This window comes from Podarcis pityusensis (genome assembly GCF_964106645.2).
Source record: "Podarcis pityusensis genome assembly, chromosome: 1".
NCBI classification, from domain to species: Eukaryota; Metazoa; Chordata; class Lepidosauria; order Squamata; family Lacertidae; genus Podarcis; species Podarcis pityusensis.
This window is the reverse complement of record NC_138028.1, coordinates 89916169-89929918: the sequence shown is the minus strand read 5'-3', so window position 1 is coordinate 89929918 and position 13750 is coordinate 89916169. Positions and strand designations below refer to the sequence as shown.

Genomic DNA, 13750 nt, shown 5'->3' with positions numbered 1-13750 from the left:
GACAGCAAACACATCCAGTTGCAGCAAGGCAAACAATAATGTTGGTAAGCATTAATACAAAAGCAACCTTTGGGTCAGCCTAATATGATATGGATTGTTCCCTCTGTGTTTAGAACTTCAGGGATGCTACTGATAATTTGGCTTAGTACTAAATCTATAGCCCTTCACTCCATGTCTTGCACTGGCTTGTTAACTGCTACTATATACTGAAGAATGTTTAAAATGAACCTTCCACACACCCCAAGAGAACTATGTTTTAACCTCAGTGTCTGAACTATTTGGTTACAATACCCAAAGTCATTCTGCTGCTATGTTTCTCCCAGTGTTGCAGTTTTGTCATACTCTCAGACCCCAGGCCAAAAAATCAATAGCACTTAGAAGTTGGTATGACAAGATCAATGCTTAATTTTAACTTGGCCAGGTATTTATCCATTATTGAAAGCCTTGTTGTTGTTGTTGTCTTTAAGAAAGTTGAGAGCGGGAGCAATGTGGATCCTTTTTTCTTTTGCGACTGCCAGTGATCAAAAAATCTGTTTGGAGAGTACCACCATAAAGAGAATAAGAACTGACTTATGAGGTCTCTTACTTTCACAGCTTGGTGTGAGCATTCTATTTAGTGGACTGTAGTGCCAATGGTGGTCCTCTTTTCCTTATTTTCCAAGGAAGGCAGAAATAATACACATAAAATAAAATGAATAGGCCTTGTGAATGCTGTGCACTGGTGTGTCCCAGGTGGAATCATGTGTGATCAGAACAGTGCTTAAATTCCCACTGGGTATGAATCCAGTAAAGATTACTGAATCTGGTAAGGCTAAATTTACCATTTAGGGACACAAGAAGAGCACATATTCCATCTCCAGCAGCCTTCCCCCTCCTGTTGCCTTTCAGAAGTCTTGGATGATAACTCCCATTGGCCTTGGCCGTCACAGCTGTGCCATCTGGAGCTGATGGAATTTGCCATCCTAAACAGCTGGAGGGCACTATATTGGTGAAGGCTGATAGACAAAGGGGGGGGGGGAGGTCTCCGGACCTTTTTTATATAAATCACACATCCCAGAATTTACTTGGATTTCATTTACCCAAGTGGCCCATTTAAAGGGGCTATCTGTTTAAAGGAGAATGAATGAAGTGGAATGAACACCAGTGAACGAAAAGGGCGAAAGGAAAAGGCTGAGATGCTATCTTAGTTTACGCAGTACTTGGCTGCTGTTGAGAACGATGCAATGTGAGTCAGCAATATGTTTCATCAAGGAGTGGATTCTGGCAAATAATAGGGACCTGCTGTCATTCAGCTTGTTCTTTCTAGGACATTTCTTTGTCCTACCTGGCAATTTGAGCAGCAGACTTATTCAGCAAAAGAAGTTAACAGCAGCACATAATGAATAGTAGACGTATTTGGGCAATTTTGCACCACAGTGTTTTGGGACCAAATAGAGGTGTGGAAACACTCTCTCCAGCGCCAACCCCCAAAAGCTCCTGATCCTGGTACAGAAGTTCAGTGAATTAAGGAATCTTCCTCTGCCAGCCTCTGTATATAAGACAATACATCCTTTCATGTTCTTACTGACCAATGGAACATGTAGGCTGTGTGTGCTGGAAATAAACAAACCAACATAATGTAACTCTCTATCTGGAGAGTTTCCTACTTGAAGAACTGGTTTGAGAGCCATAGTGGACAGCATGGAGGGGCACTGCTGCTTACCTGACCCTGGTTAGTTGCCTCACTGCTGCTGTTTACTGAGTGATGCAGGGAGGGAAGGAGTGTGGAGGCTGATATAATACAAACACACTGGTAGAAGCACTGGTTTCCACCATGCTGACCTAGCTTGCCCCTCACCCCTGTCCCTGTACCTCCCAGAAGGCAGCAGTGATATAACCAACTAGAGGTCATGTGAGTGGCACTGCCCACTACGGTTTGGGAGAAATATATACAAATGACTACTTTTTATTACCCTTCCTCTAGAGACATTCGCATCAGGAGTAGTAATAGGCTGTTAGACTTTAACATCATTGGCCATTGGCAATGCATATTTGAATGCTGCCTATCCACAGTTCAAACCATACTAAGGGAGACTTACAACATATATATATATATATATATCTCAACACACATGCACAAATAAACAATAAATAAAAATACGCAACCAAACTTAACAATTTCTGCATAAATCATAACAAAATCTAAACTAAATATACAAAAACAATGGCAGCAACAACACCTTCCCCAATAACACACCCCCAGCCCAAGAGTCTGTTCCAGCTTTTGTAGCTGGAGTCAGTCAGAGCTCCGTCCTCCCAGACCAGGTGGAAAAAGGCTTGCAACAATGGCATACATCGTTCTCAACAAACTTGTGAGCTAGGAAGTCATGCTGAGAGACAATGACTAGACCAAGGTTGCCCAGTGAGCTACAGAACTGAATGAAGATTTGAACCCAGGTTTTCCTGCTTCTAGTACAACATCTGTCTTACATAACCACACCTAAGCTACACAGGGAAAGTGATAATTTCAGAAACCTGAAGCTGACATGTTGAGGTTCTGGTCTTTCCCCCCATCTCTCTGCACTCCCATACTTTCTCCACCGTACCTTGATTTTGTAGCTGGCAGCTCCTTATCACATCAGAGTGTTTGCTGTATGCCCAGTCACAAACCTCTTTAAGGAGAAGACCTGGGCAGCATTGCTAGGCAGCATGGAACAAATGCACTGCATGAGCTCACAGAGCACTTTTTCCTCTTGCTCCTGTAGTACTTACCATATGTTTGGCTTGTTTGAAATTTAATCAGTCTGAATAATCTTGTTCAGTGACAAACATCCTAAATCACAGGAAAATGATTTTGTTTCCAGGAGCAAATCATTCTCCATAGGGATATTTCAAACTAGACAAATAAAAAATGAGAACTAGATGGGAACTTCTGCGGTTGGGTGGGACAAAATTCTCTTATTTTTTGCCTGGTTTAATTTATATGCTGTCAGAGTCAATGCAGGCTATTCAGAACATGATGGTACCATGGAAAGATTTAAGGTATCTTCCTGTTTTAGAGAATATGTAAGCACTCATATATATAGATATTATTTGGTGTGTTCTTCTATTTCTTTTTCCTCCTCTCATACCTACAGTTTTGGGAGGTTATATCCTCATGAATTTGGTTTTTCTGGGCATAGATTGTCCTGCCAAGAGCAAAGTGGATTCCCTGCTTTACCTATTTTATCAGCGTAGCATTAGAGGTTTTTCACCCTTCTAGACTCAATCTGCCTTCTAGCACCCCCCAGCCACTGGGTCCACACTGCAATGTGTGCAAAAAGCATTGAATACAGCCATGTGTATGCAACCTACAGCTCTCTGCAAAATTCTGTAAACTGGAGTATTCATTCAACTTGGGCATGGGAAATTAGAATAGAACAAGACATCCTGAACTAACGGACATGGAAAACATAATAGAACCAAGTAGCAGTTCATCACAAAGATGGGGAAAAATGAGAGAGCAGTCACTTCCACAAATCCAGTGGGAATAAATTATAATCCTTTTCTTGAGGGTATTAAATGCGCCCATGTATCTTGCCTGGGCTGTTCTTCCATGAGATGTGCCCCTCCCTTTCAGCTTTTTCATGCCACCCAAGTGGGGGCCTGCCCTACATTTTAGAGTCTCTGTTCTAGAAATATTGTCACATGTAAAAGAAGCAATCACTTGGCTGCCCAGAGATAAATTACTTTGACTTACACTTTCAAAGTGATTATATTCTAAGAGTTGGGGCATTCATTCTCTAGTCAGCCTTGAGTTTCTTCTGTAATCTAATTTATCATAGAATTTCAGAGTCGGAAGTAACCCCAATGGTCGACTAGTCCAATCCCCTGCAATTCAGGAATTTGTCCCATCACCCTTGTTCCGGCAGGCCAGGAAACACCGGCCCTGCGCAAAGAGGCTCCACAGCTATTGTGCCCAACAGTCAGAGTCAGAGCTACAGGTTTTTTTGCCTGGATGAAGCCTCCAGAGGGGCACCATTGAGGTTTGCACCCTGCGTGTGTGTGTCTGTGTGTGTGTACACAAATGGGGTGGAGGGGTGCCAAACTGGGTCTTTGACCTGGGTGAAATAAAGCCTAGTTTCGCCCCTGGCAGGAGCATCTCCCTGGCAGGAGCGACTTCTTCTAGCCCCTGGTAAGGCTGATTCCGGTAGAAGTTTTGGAAAGCATTGTAGGGGATGGGAATTATGTGACCCACACAATGCAACAGCAACTACAGCTCTCATCAGTCCCAGCCAGCATAGCCATTGATCAGGAAGTCTATAGCTTCCCCATCCCTTATGTAGATTATTTGCAGGCTTAATTTTTGAACTATGCAACCTATGGCATCTCTAATCTTTAAGATTGTCCTGAACCCAAGACCAGTAGAAACTTGGGCGTTTCAGTTCAAAGCGTTGTAAATTTAAACAGGGAAAACAGGTAGAGAAAAACAGGACTCCCCATCGCCGTCTGGTGGCACGATGTTGTATCACATATATGTAAATCACTTTTTCTTTACCAGTCTAGCTGAATCTTTGCAAGCTACTCACCAAGATCAATTTAGCGATAATCAATGTCTTAAGCTCATGAGAAAGAATAATTTTTGGTGTGTTTTTGTTGTTGTTCTTACTATATCTTGCCATCTAAATAAAACTGTACAGACTATCTTTTTTTAACCTGCTTTATGCTTGTAGAAGCACCTTCTGCTCACTGAGCTAAATACAGATTCAAGAATCCAGGCCGGATTCTTAGACCTCTCTGAGTTTTCTGGAAACGTTTGCTTGTTTTTAGGTGACACCCTGGTACTGGCAGCTTGATAGTATTTATTATTTGCTCCCCAATTGTGTCTCTCTGCAGTCTTGGGCTATGCAAATTTATTCATGAGAGCAGTTCTCATGTTTTTAAAAAGACAGCATTTGAGCACACACCATATGTGCCTAGAATGCAGAAAGCAGCTAGCTCCTTGCAAATGCTGGTTATCCTATCCCACGCTGAGTACAGAATGGAGGGGGAAGAGAAGCCTCATCAGCTTGAAGAGCGAAGGAAAAATTAGAAAGGCACAAAAAAGAGAGGAATTGTTCTGTCCCGTCCCCTGGCAACACATGATGCAGCAACATGATGCCAGATTTCTTAGGACTACAACTCCTGTCATTTCTAAGTAGTGTCCATTCTGCCTGCCGCTTATGAGAGCTGGTGTCCAGCTGCATCTGAAGAGCATCACCAAAGCATTCAACATTTCTCAGATGAAAAAAGGGATATTCTATTCAAAACCAGGAAGCTTCTCCAGTGTTTGCTCTCACCTCACACGTTTGCACATATACATCTGTCACCTTGAACCAATTAAACTTTGAGTGCCTGTCAGGAAAGAAGGCGGGAAATAATCACAATAATAACAATAACAATAATGTGAGAATGGTCAGGAATATATCAAAGAGTAAATCCTATTGAAAACAGTGGGGCTTACTTCTGAGCAGACAGCGTAAGGCTCAGTTGACAATATAGGAATAAACAATCCATGTGTTTCCTAAAAAATAAGATAAAAATGGTTGGCTGCGGAAGCATTGCAATTAAAGAATTTAAAGAGAATTGGTTACATTTTTCTTCAGAATTATAGAAAGGGCTTTGTATGTAAGCTTCACCATTTCTTTCGTTTGGTCCAGTTGTTTTGTTTTCTGTGTAAACAGGACTCCGTTTTTTGCACCTACACACACAGACACAGCAAAGGCTCCTCTTTCCGAAAAGGACAGGATGTGGAGGGTCTGATCTCTCCACCACTTTTAATTGTCCTCCAGGACATGGAGGGGAGGAAACAGGAAAACTGGAACATTCTGGAATCAGATCAGAAACTGGAATAGCTTCTATAATTCCAGGACTATCCCTGGAAACCTGGGAAACTTGGAGGGTGTGCACCACTTTGGCTAACCTTTACATAACGTAAGAAATAGGCATTGGCATATGAGTTATATAAAAAAAAAGTATATTTCAAGTTCTCCTTTTTTCCAACCTTATGTTCAGTTTATGTTTCTGTATCAGTTTGTATTTTTTTTAAGTCCTAATGAAAAATAATCAGCATTTTAGTGGACATTTTTCCTAGTCGACGCATTTTACATGCAGTCCTGCCGAATGTACACATTTTTTGCAAGTTTTCCCTAATGTGCACTTCTATATGTTTATCTTCACTATTATATGCATTTTAAGGCACCCTTTCTCCTATATCTTTCGGTTGCAGAACTGAATTACAAAATTTGAAGAAGACTGAATTTCAAAGTTTAGCTGTTTTAGGTTCAAGTGCTCTTTCTGGATTTGCATATTATGTAAGTTCAAATCCAGAAAGAGCATGACGCGGGTGCCACTGTGGTCTAAACCACTGAGCCTAGGGTTTGCCGATCGGAAGGTTGGCAGTTCGAATCCCTGCAATGGGGTGAGCTCCCGTTGCTCGGTCCCAGCTCCTGACAACCTAGCAGTTCGAAAGTACATAAAAGTGCAAGTAGATAAATAGATACCACTCCAGTGGGAAGGTAAAAGGCGTTTATGTGTGCTCCTCTGGTTTCACCAGAAGCGGCTTATTCATGTTGGCCACATGACCCAAAAATCTGTCTGCGGACAAACACCGGCCCCCTCGGCCAGTAAAGGGAGATGAGCGCCGCAACCCCAGAGTCATTCGCGACTGGACTTAACTGTCAGGGCTCCTTTACCTTTACCTTTAAGTTCAAAACATGAATGAAACTGAATTTCTTCCCCATCCCTAACTTCTAAAACTATCCCTCAGAGGTGTCTGCCCACCACAACTCTTTTATAAATGGAGCCATTAAATGGCTGCTAAGTTGTAAGGCTGCAAAATTAGCTTGGAAGTGAAGCATTGTCACTTATACATTACAAAACAATTTAACAAGCTCTTAGGATATTTGGCTTTTGCTGGCTTAAATTAACTTTTTTCCAGGTTAATGTAATGCAAGGAACATTAGTTGTCCTTCAGCTGCTCTACCTCAGCTTGGTCTGAAACTTATCCAAGAGTGTAATGAAATAATAAAGCTGTGTGTGTTGGGAGGGAGATGAAGGGAGAGCTTGTGGGAGAACTGTTTCCTCATTCACTCCACACACATACAATTCCAGGGAGACCTAATTAATTAAAGTCAATGGAGAGAGGTGGAAAATAGGACATGGATGTGTTAATGTTATTCTGTGTTGCAATGAGGAAAGCGAGCAAGGCCTGTTTACATAGTCTACGAATCGCAGCCTGTCCGGCTGGGCCCTTTCCACAATTATTTCTGAAGCAGAGGTACAATGCAAGGAAGCATGCAATTCAACTGAGGCAGCACCTGCAGTCCCATAATAGCCAATTAATTCCTTTGCAAAGAAGTACTCTAGCACTGCTGAGATCGGGGATTACATCTCCAAGCAGACAGAGGAGGTTGTAGTCCTTTGAGTTGCTACAATGCTGCACTTTCACACACCAACCAAATTTCATATGTTAACAGTGACAACAAATGTTCAAAAGCACCTACATTTTTATCATGCAGTTGTGCTCTCTCTGTGTGTGTTCACATGCTGCATCATAGAATTCTTTAATGCCTTAAATTTTGCAAGGCACCACAATGTACTCTCCCCCTTCTCTGCCCTCACACTGGTTCTCCAACATAGTGCATATTTCATTTTGTTGCTGTGTACTGACTTCCTCACTTCCAGAGCCTTAGCTGTTGTCTTTCCTCCAGAGCTGGTAATGCCTTGCATTTGGAGTGCTTCTGCTGATGAGATTCATTGGTTCAGTCCCGTCCACTGTGCTTTTAGTGAATGCTCCCCGTCTAGTCCAGCCAGTCCAGCACGGGGTTAACTTTTGTTTTGTGAAGGTTGTAGTCAGTTTCTAGTTGAGACAGTCTGTTGGAAGGAAGGCACATTATGATTACAGAACCCTCCTCAAAAAACCAAACCAACAAACCAAAACCACCACCCTCTGATACTCCCACTCCATTTCCTCCTTGTTTCTTTTGGTATATTATTCCATGTCTTTTTCTTTGGACTTCTGTGAAACCAGCCCATTTAAAAAGCACTCTTTCCCTTCCTCCCTTTCTGTCTATCTTCTCCTTTTTTTTTCACAGCAAGATTCTCTTTATATTTTAGACAATTGTATAAAACATAGGCTGCAGTTCCAAACACATTTTTCGTTAAGTGCACGCAGCACATGAGCCCCGGGGGGGGGGGGGGGACATCTCTTTTGGGAGTGAAAGAGAATGATAATTTGTACCCATCAACAGATCCATTTCATCCAGAGTTAGCATGTTATCCGTGTGATTTACTGTGGGTTGTTTTGTTTTCCCTTTCTTAAACAAAACTTTTTATGAGCAGTTTTAGTGACACGCAGGGTGGCAAATCTCTGTGGCTTAAAGAGGGAAGGCTCAGCAAGAGTCTTTCAAGTGGCACAGCAAGCTGCAACTCCCACTGCTAAAATGCAGTGTGTTGTCAGAGGCACTTTAGTGGATTAGCAAACTCCTTTTAAAAGTTAGCGTGCATTTGCTTTGCCTCCCCTCCTTCATCCCCTTTCAAAGCACTACAGAACCCAATTATAGAAAAATACTGGCAACCATCAGGCCAGCTTTTTCGTTCTAAACCTGTAATGTGCAACTTGTACTAAATTTGCCACCACAAAAAAAGACCTAATCGGGTTGGGGGAGGCAGAAGGTTAGAAAGAAGGCTTTCTACATCAGAATTCAGATCTCACGGGGAGTGAGCCTAATGCAGCTGTAATAGTAACAGTAGGAAGCAACCATAACCAGTGAACATTCACAAGGTGCAGATCAAGGAGAGTGGTATCCATGCATCTATGCAGTCAACGGTATGGTAAGTCTTTAAAGGGTGTATAGGATAAAAGTGTCACAGCTGTAAAGTCTTCTATCACTTTTATGATGAGATGATTGAATTGGAGGCTGGCTGCTGCTTGGCCAGAGGCAGCACCAAAGGGAGGGAGAAAGAAGGTGAGCTCTTCCCTGTCACGGCCGCCCTGAGAACTGCCTCACACCAATATTTTCTTGCTGTTTAAAAACAAAAATCTAAACAGTGGGGTGGGCATCTTAGATAGTTTTATAAAGTGTATCGTAGGTGGTTTTTAAGTGGGGATAGACAAATTCATGGAGGATAATGCTATCAATAACTGCTGGTGATGATGGTGAAATGAACTTCCAGATAGAGGCAAGATGCCAATTGCTGGCAAACATGAACAGGAAAAGACTATTGAGTTCATCTCCAGTTCCAGACTTCCAGAGCCATAATGGTTTGCCATTGTGTGAAACAGGACGCTGCTGTAAATAGGCCTTTGATTTGATCTAGCATGGTTCTTCTTATGTTCTTATGTCCTCGTTTGCATTGAAAAAGCATGGTTTATATAGAGAAAGAGGTGTATTTTCTGCAATGTTTCCATCCCTTCTTGTTTTCTGTCCTCCCCTCAAGATAGTTATGTCTTGGTTTCATTATTTGATAATGTGCTAGCTATTAAAGCACAGGAGTGTGGTGTGGTTTGGATGGTGTTTCTGACTAACCTTTGATCTCCATAATAGTTCAAAGCTCAACCCTGTAGCAAATTTAATTGCTGGCCATCTCTGCACAGTTGTTCTTTTTCTTCTCTTTCCTTAATTGTAAGGAAAGGCACAATACTTTGTTGCAGAGCCTTTTTTTAAAGTTTCCTTTTACCCTATTCAAGAAGCTAGTAGCTAAAAAGTAGCTAAATCAGTTCTGTTTTATGCTTAAAATAAAAGAAAGGGCTATCGGCTTTACACTGCACTAAAATAGAAGGCCAATTTTGCCTCTCCATCAGGCATGTTTCTTCAAGGTCAGCACTTAATAGCAGAGAATCTGCCTTAGTATCTAGCAGTTTTGAGAGTTCTGTCGTTCTGGAGGAGTGCAGTGCTGATGCCCAGACAACAGTACTATCTTTAGTCCAGTGATATCACTTATCTGGATGGATAAACAGCTCATGTGATTTGTTGACCCATGTTGACTCAGAAAGTGTGAAGACTGGGAATTTTGCAAGTAACGCCTGCAAACCAAATTCTAGGGAGGATTGTTGCCATACCTGCTTCTTAGCCATAATTGGAAAACATCAGAATTGCATCTGTCTTGCTTATGGTAGCAGTTGAAGCCTACATTGTCCTCGGCACCAGTTTGGTATATGTCTCATTGTTTAAAAGTACCCTTTATATATAGACACACACACACACACTCCAGTACCTATAGGGAAATGCACCAGATGCTGTTGTTGATTTTTCCCGCTTTTCTCATCTTTCCCCCATTTTGTTTCATTTAACAGAAGATAAGATCTGGACTGTAGTCCAGCACAACAATACTGAGCTGACTCGAGTCCGCGGTGCAGATCCTGAGAAACCATATGCCATGAGCTTCAACTACAACAGCAGTATGGAGCAGCTGGAGGCAATGATAAATAGTGCCGAATACTGTGAACAGGAGACAGCTTACCACTGCAAAAAGTCACGTCTGCTCAACACTCCAAGTAAGTGTCATAAAGTGAAATGTTTCCTCTTTAGCTACTGGTGCTTGCACAGTTAAGATTCGACAGTGCTACACCAGTAAAAAAGAAGAAGAAAAGAAGAAAATCAAAAGAGAAGTAGAACACAAAGTCAGGTTCCTCTCTGCTTTCTTATGCACACACAGGCTAGTGTTTTACTGGATATTTCCATTTGAAAGGAAGCAGAGTACCACCATGTATGGCTATAGTACAGAAAGAGATGCAGCACATCTGTGGTAGAAAAATATTTGCAGAGACCATGGCATGATGTATCCTTGTTCGCCACATCTGTGGATGTCAGAGAATTCTGACAAAATTGGAGAAGGAAGCTGCAGTTCATGTTTTCATCTGTGGTCAGGAACAGAAATCAATTTGTTCACATCATTGTCAAATCCAGAAACAATACATAACTAGTTACTTTATTTTAAATCATTTCCACATTTTTTTAAAACATTGAAATGAATGCAAGTTACATAAATTGTTATGGAAGTTAATCAACCTTCATTAAATACCAGGCAGTAAGATGAATAGCATAGTATTTGGCAAAAACTGAACTGCAGCAGAACAGAAACAGCACGGGTGGTAACAAATAGAGTTTGGAATTCTTCATTCCTTTCATTTATTATACCGTATTTCTTTGCAACTTTTCAGCCACATGAGTCACAAAGCAGCTTACATACAATAAATAATAGCAAAGTAGAACATCACAGTTACAACATAAATGATAAAATAATTAACAAATCATCAGTAAAACAGACACCTTCTATAAAGCACTATTAACAAAACAACTTAAGAAATAGGCTAAACAGCACAGCCACAAGAAAAGTCATATTATAAAATTCACAAAGCATTACAGCATTCATAATCCACAGAACAATATTAGCAACATTAACAAACTAACAACCAAAAACAAACTAAGCACTGTTGAAATTGCTAACGTATTTTACTTCTCTAGCCGCTTCATGTTGCAATTAGCACAGATGTTATTGCTGTTAACACCAAATGGTGAGTATATATATATATATATATATATATATATATATATATATATATTGACTGTGGGGTTGAGCGTACATCTCCAAAGTTATGATGCAGATTCAGTTCCAAAAATTACACATTAAAATATGTATTTTATGGGAAAGTGCAAACAAAATGAATATTTTAGGGGGTAATGCATTGGAAAACACACAGAGATGTGTTTTTAGGGAAATATTTACAAAATGTGTGCAAAATGCATACAGTTTAAATGCATTTTCATGCATTTTAAAAAACCCCACAAAAAGGGAAATGTGCTCTGATTGGGTGTATGTGAAATGGACACAAAACTCAAATAGGCTGCTCATTCCTAGTTTGCTGATGATCTGAAAAGGGTTAGTCTCCTCCAGTAACTCTTGTTTATATGATGAATCATAGAAGCACGTGTATTTTGTGAGAACACAACCAACACATTAGGGATGCGGCCAATTCCCCCCACCAAATCCATTTTTGTTTATGCCCCCTCCTTGTGTGTTTAATTATGTGTAGCCCAGGGCAGTGGAAGTTAGAAAGATATGGAATATGCACATAAATAAGCCATGTGAACTGTGAGAAATTGCAAGGTATCTGAGACAGCTTGTCCTCAGTTGTGTGCAAGAGGCCTTTAAATTAAAGAGAAACCCTGGAGCATTGTGCATGCCCATGATTAGAATGCATTGTTGCATTCAGCGGTTAAGTAAAGAGGAAAAAGTCTGTCTTCAAATCCCTAATATTACAGCATTGTAAAATAGCCTTAGTTGTGTATGGGCTTTTTCCTGGCCAACTTCTGTTAGGTTGCGATGTATTTTCTGAGAAATATTTTAACTTAATTTTGATTTCTGCTTCCATATATAGATTAGCTTCTCTAAGATCGCTTATCTCCTGCATTTCAGGGGGTTGGACAAAGTGACCTTTGAGTTCACAATTCTATCATTCTATAATCTTTCAAAGGAAACCTATGCTTATGGAATCCATGCCATAAATTGTTGCAGACCTCTTAGGATTGTTTCCAGTTGCCTTCTGTTGTTGACTTTAGAGATCAGCATGCAGTTCGGTGCTTTCCTCAGAAATGTATTGGTTCCTTCAAGTATTCCATTAGATGAGTCAAAAACTTTCAGAGACCACAAGAATGCAAGAAGTAGAGATGTGCTAGAAATTTCAAAGAATTCTTTTTTGACCATTCATTAGCTTGGTGGGGGCAATAAATTTCTCCAAATGTTTTATGAAAAAGCTGCTGCTAAACCTTTTGGGATGGCTAAGGTTCCTTTTCTCTCTCTTGCTTTTTTAACTAAAACACACACACACAAAACCAGTGCTGCCCAGATCTCTAACTTGGGGTCTGCTCAAAGCAGTAGGAGAACCAGGATTCCAAATCTCCACACCCCTAGGAGCTGTCAGATCTGGACATCCCTGCCTTGAGATTTGAGGCCTCCACACCAGTTCCCTGGGTTTCTGTCACTCGCAGGGCTATAGGACCAGACAGTGATGGAGAGTCAGGCAGGGTATCTGCGTAACACATGAATTTAAGGGCCAGGCTTATAGCATTGCAGGACCTGAGGGGCAGAGGCTAAGCACTGTTTTTCTTCATGGGATGCCCATTGAAGGTGGCTACTTGTCTTCAGTGAGCTTTTCTGTCTGTACAGACCAGGCTTTTTGGACCACACAGAAACTTGTACCATTACCCTTTTCCTACCTACTTCTCCAGAAAGGTGAAACCAAATTGGCCATTAGTCATTCATATTCTAGACAACATTACTTGAATCATTTTAATGCCTTCTAGCTTGGAACCATTTGTACTCATGTTCAGTGGAGTAACTAATTCGATATTGGATGGACTGTTTAGGAACATGAGGGCTCAGGATTTTCCAAGGGCAACGAGAAATATCTCCTGGAGAATACTTATATAAATTGCTGCTATTCGGTTGAGTTGCCATTCCCACTAAAAGGGATGGGATGAGATGGTCTTCTGTTTCCTGCAAAGAGTGAGGCCACCATTTTGTTTTCACTTTGTCCTTCTCCTTTTGGAAAGAGATTGGTTCTGATGGATCTCAGGGGGGACTCTTGTGGGTTATTGGTGTGACAAGCCGATCCTGCCCCTATTTGGCCCTTTCCACAATCAGGAAAGCATTTTCTTGCTCATTGTCAGAACCTGCTATCACCATGCTTCCTCTTTTCCAATATTTTCCACGGGGTTCAAAATGTAGAGCCAGGCCAGTGAGAGGTGTG

The 13750-nt window shown here is 41.2% G+C and overlaps 1 protein-coding gene across 2 annotated transcripts in view; it reads left to right on the top strand.

The window, feature by feature from the left end:
• The window catches only part of CNTNAP5 (contactin associated protein family member 5), a 293336-nt gene that overhangs the window by 196834 nt on the left and 82752 nt on the right, over positions 1–13750 (top strand). For both annotated transcript variants that reach the window (XR_013986401.1, XM_081005692.1), the window contains exon 13: positions 10295–10495. Coding sequence is in view for 1 of the 2 variants with exons in the window: in XM_081005692.1 (XP_080861818.1) it covers positions 10295–10495 (201 nt within the window). In the remaining variant the exon portion in view is untranslated. The remainder of the gene's footprint in view (positions 1–10294; positions 10496–13750) is intronic.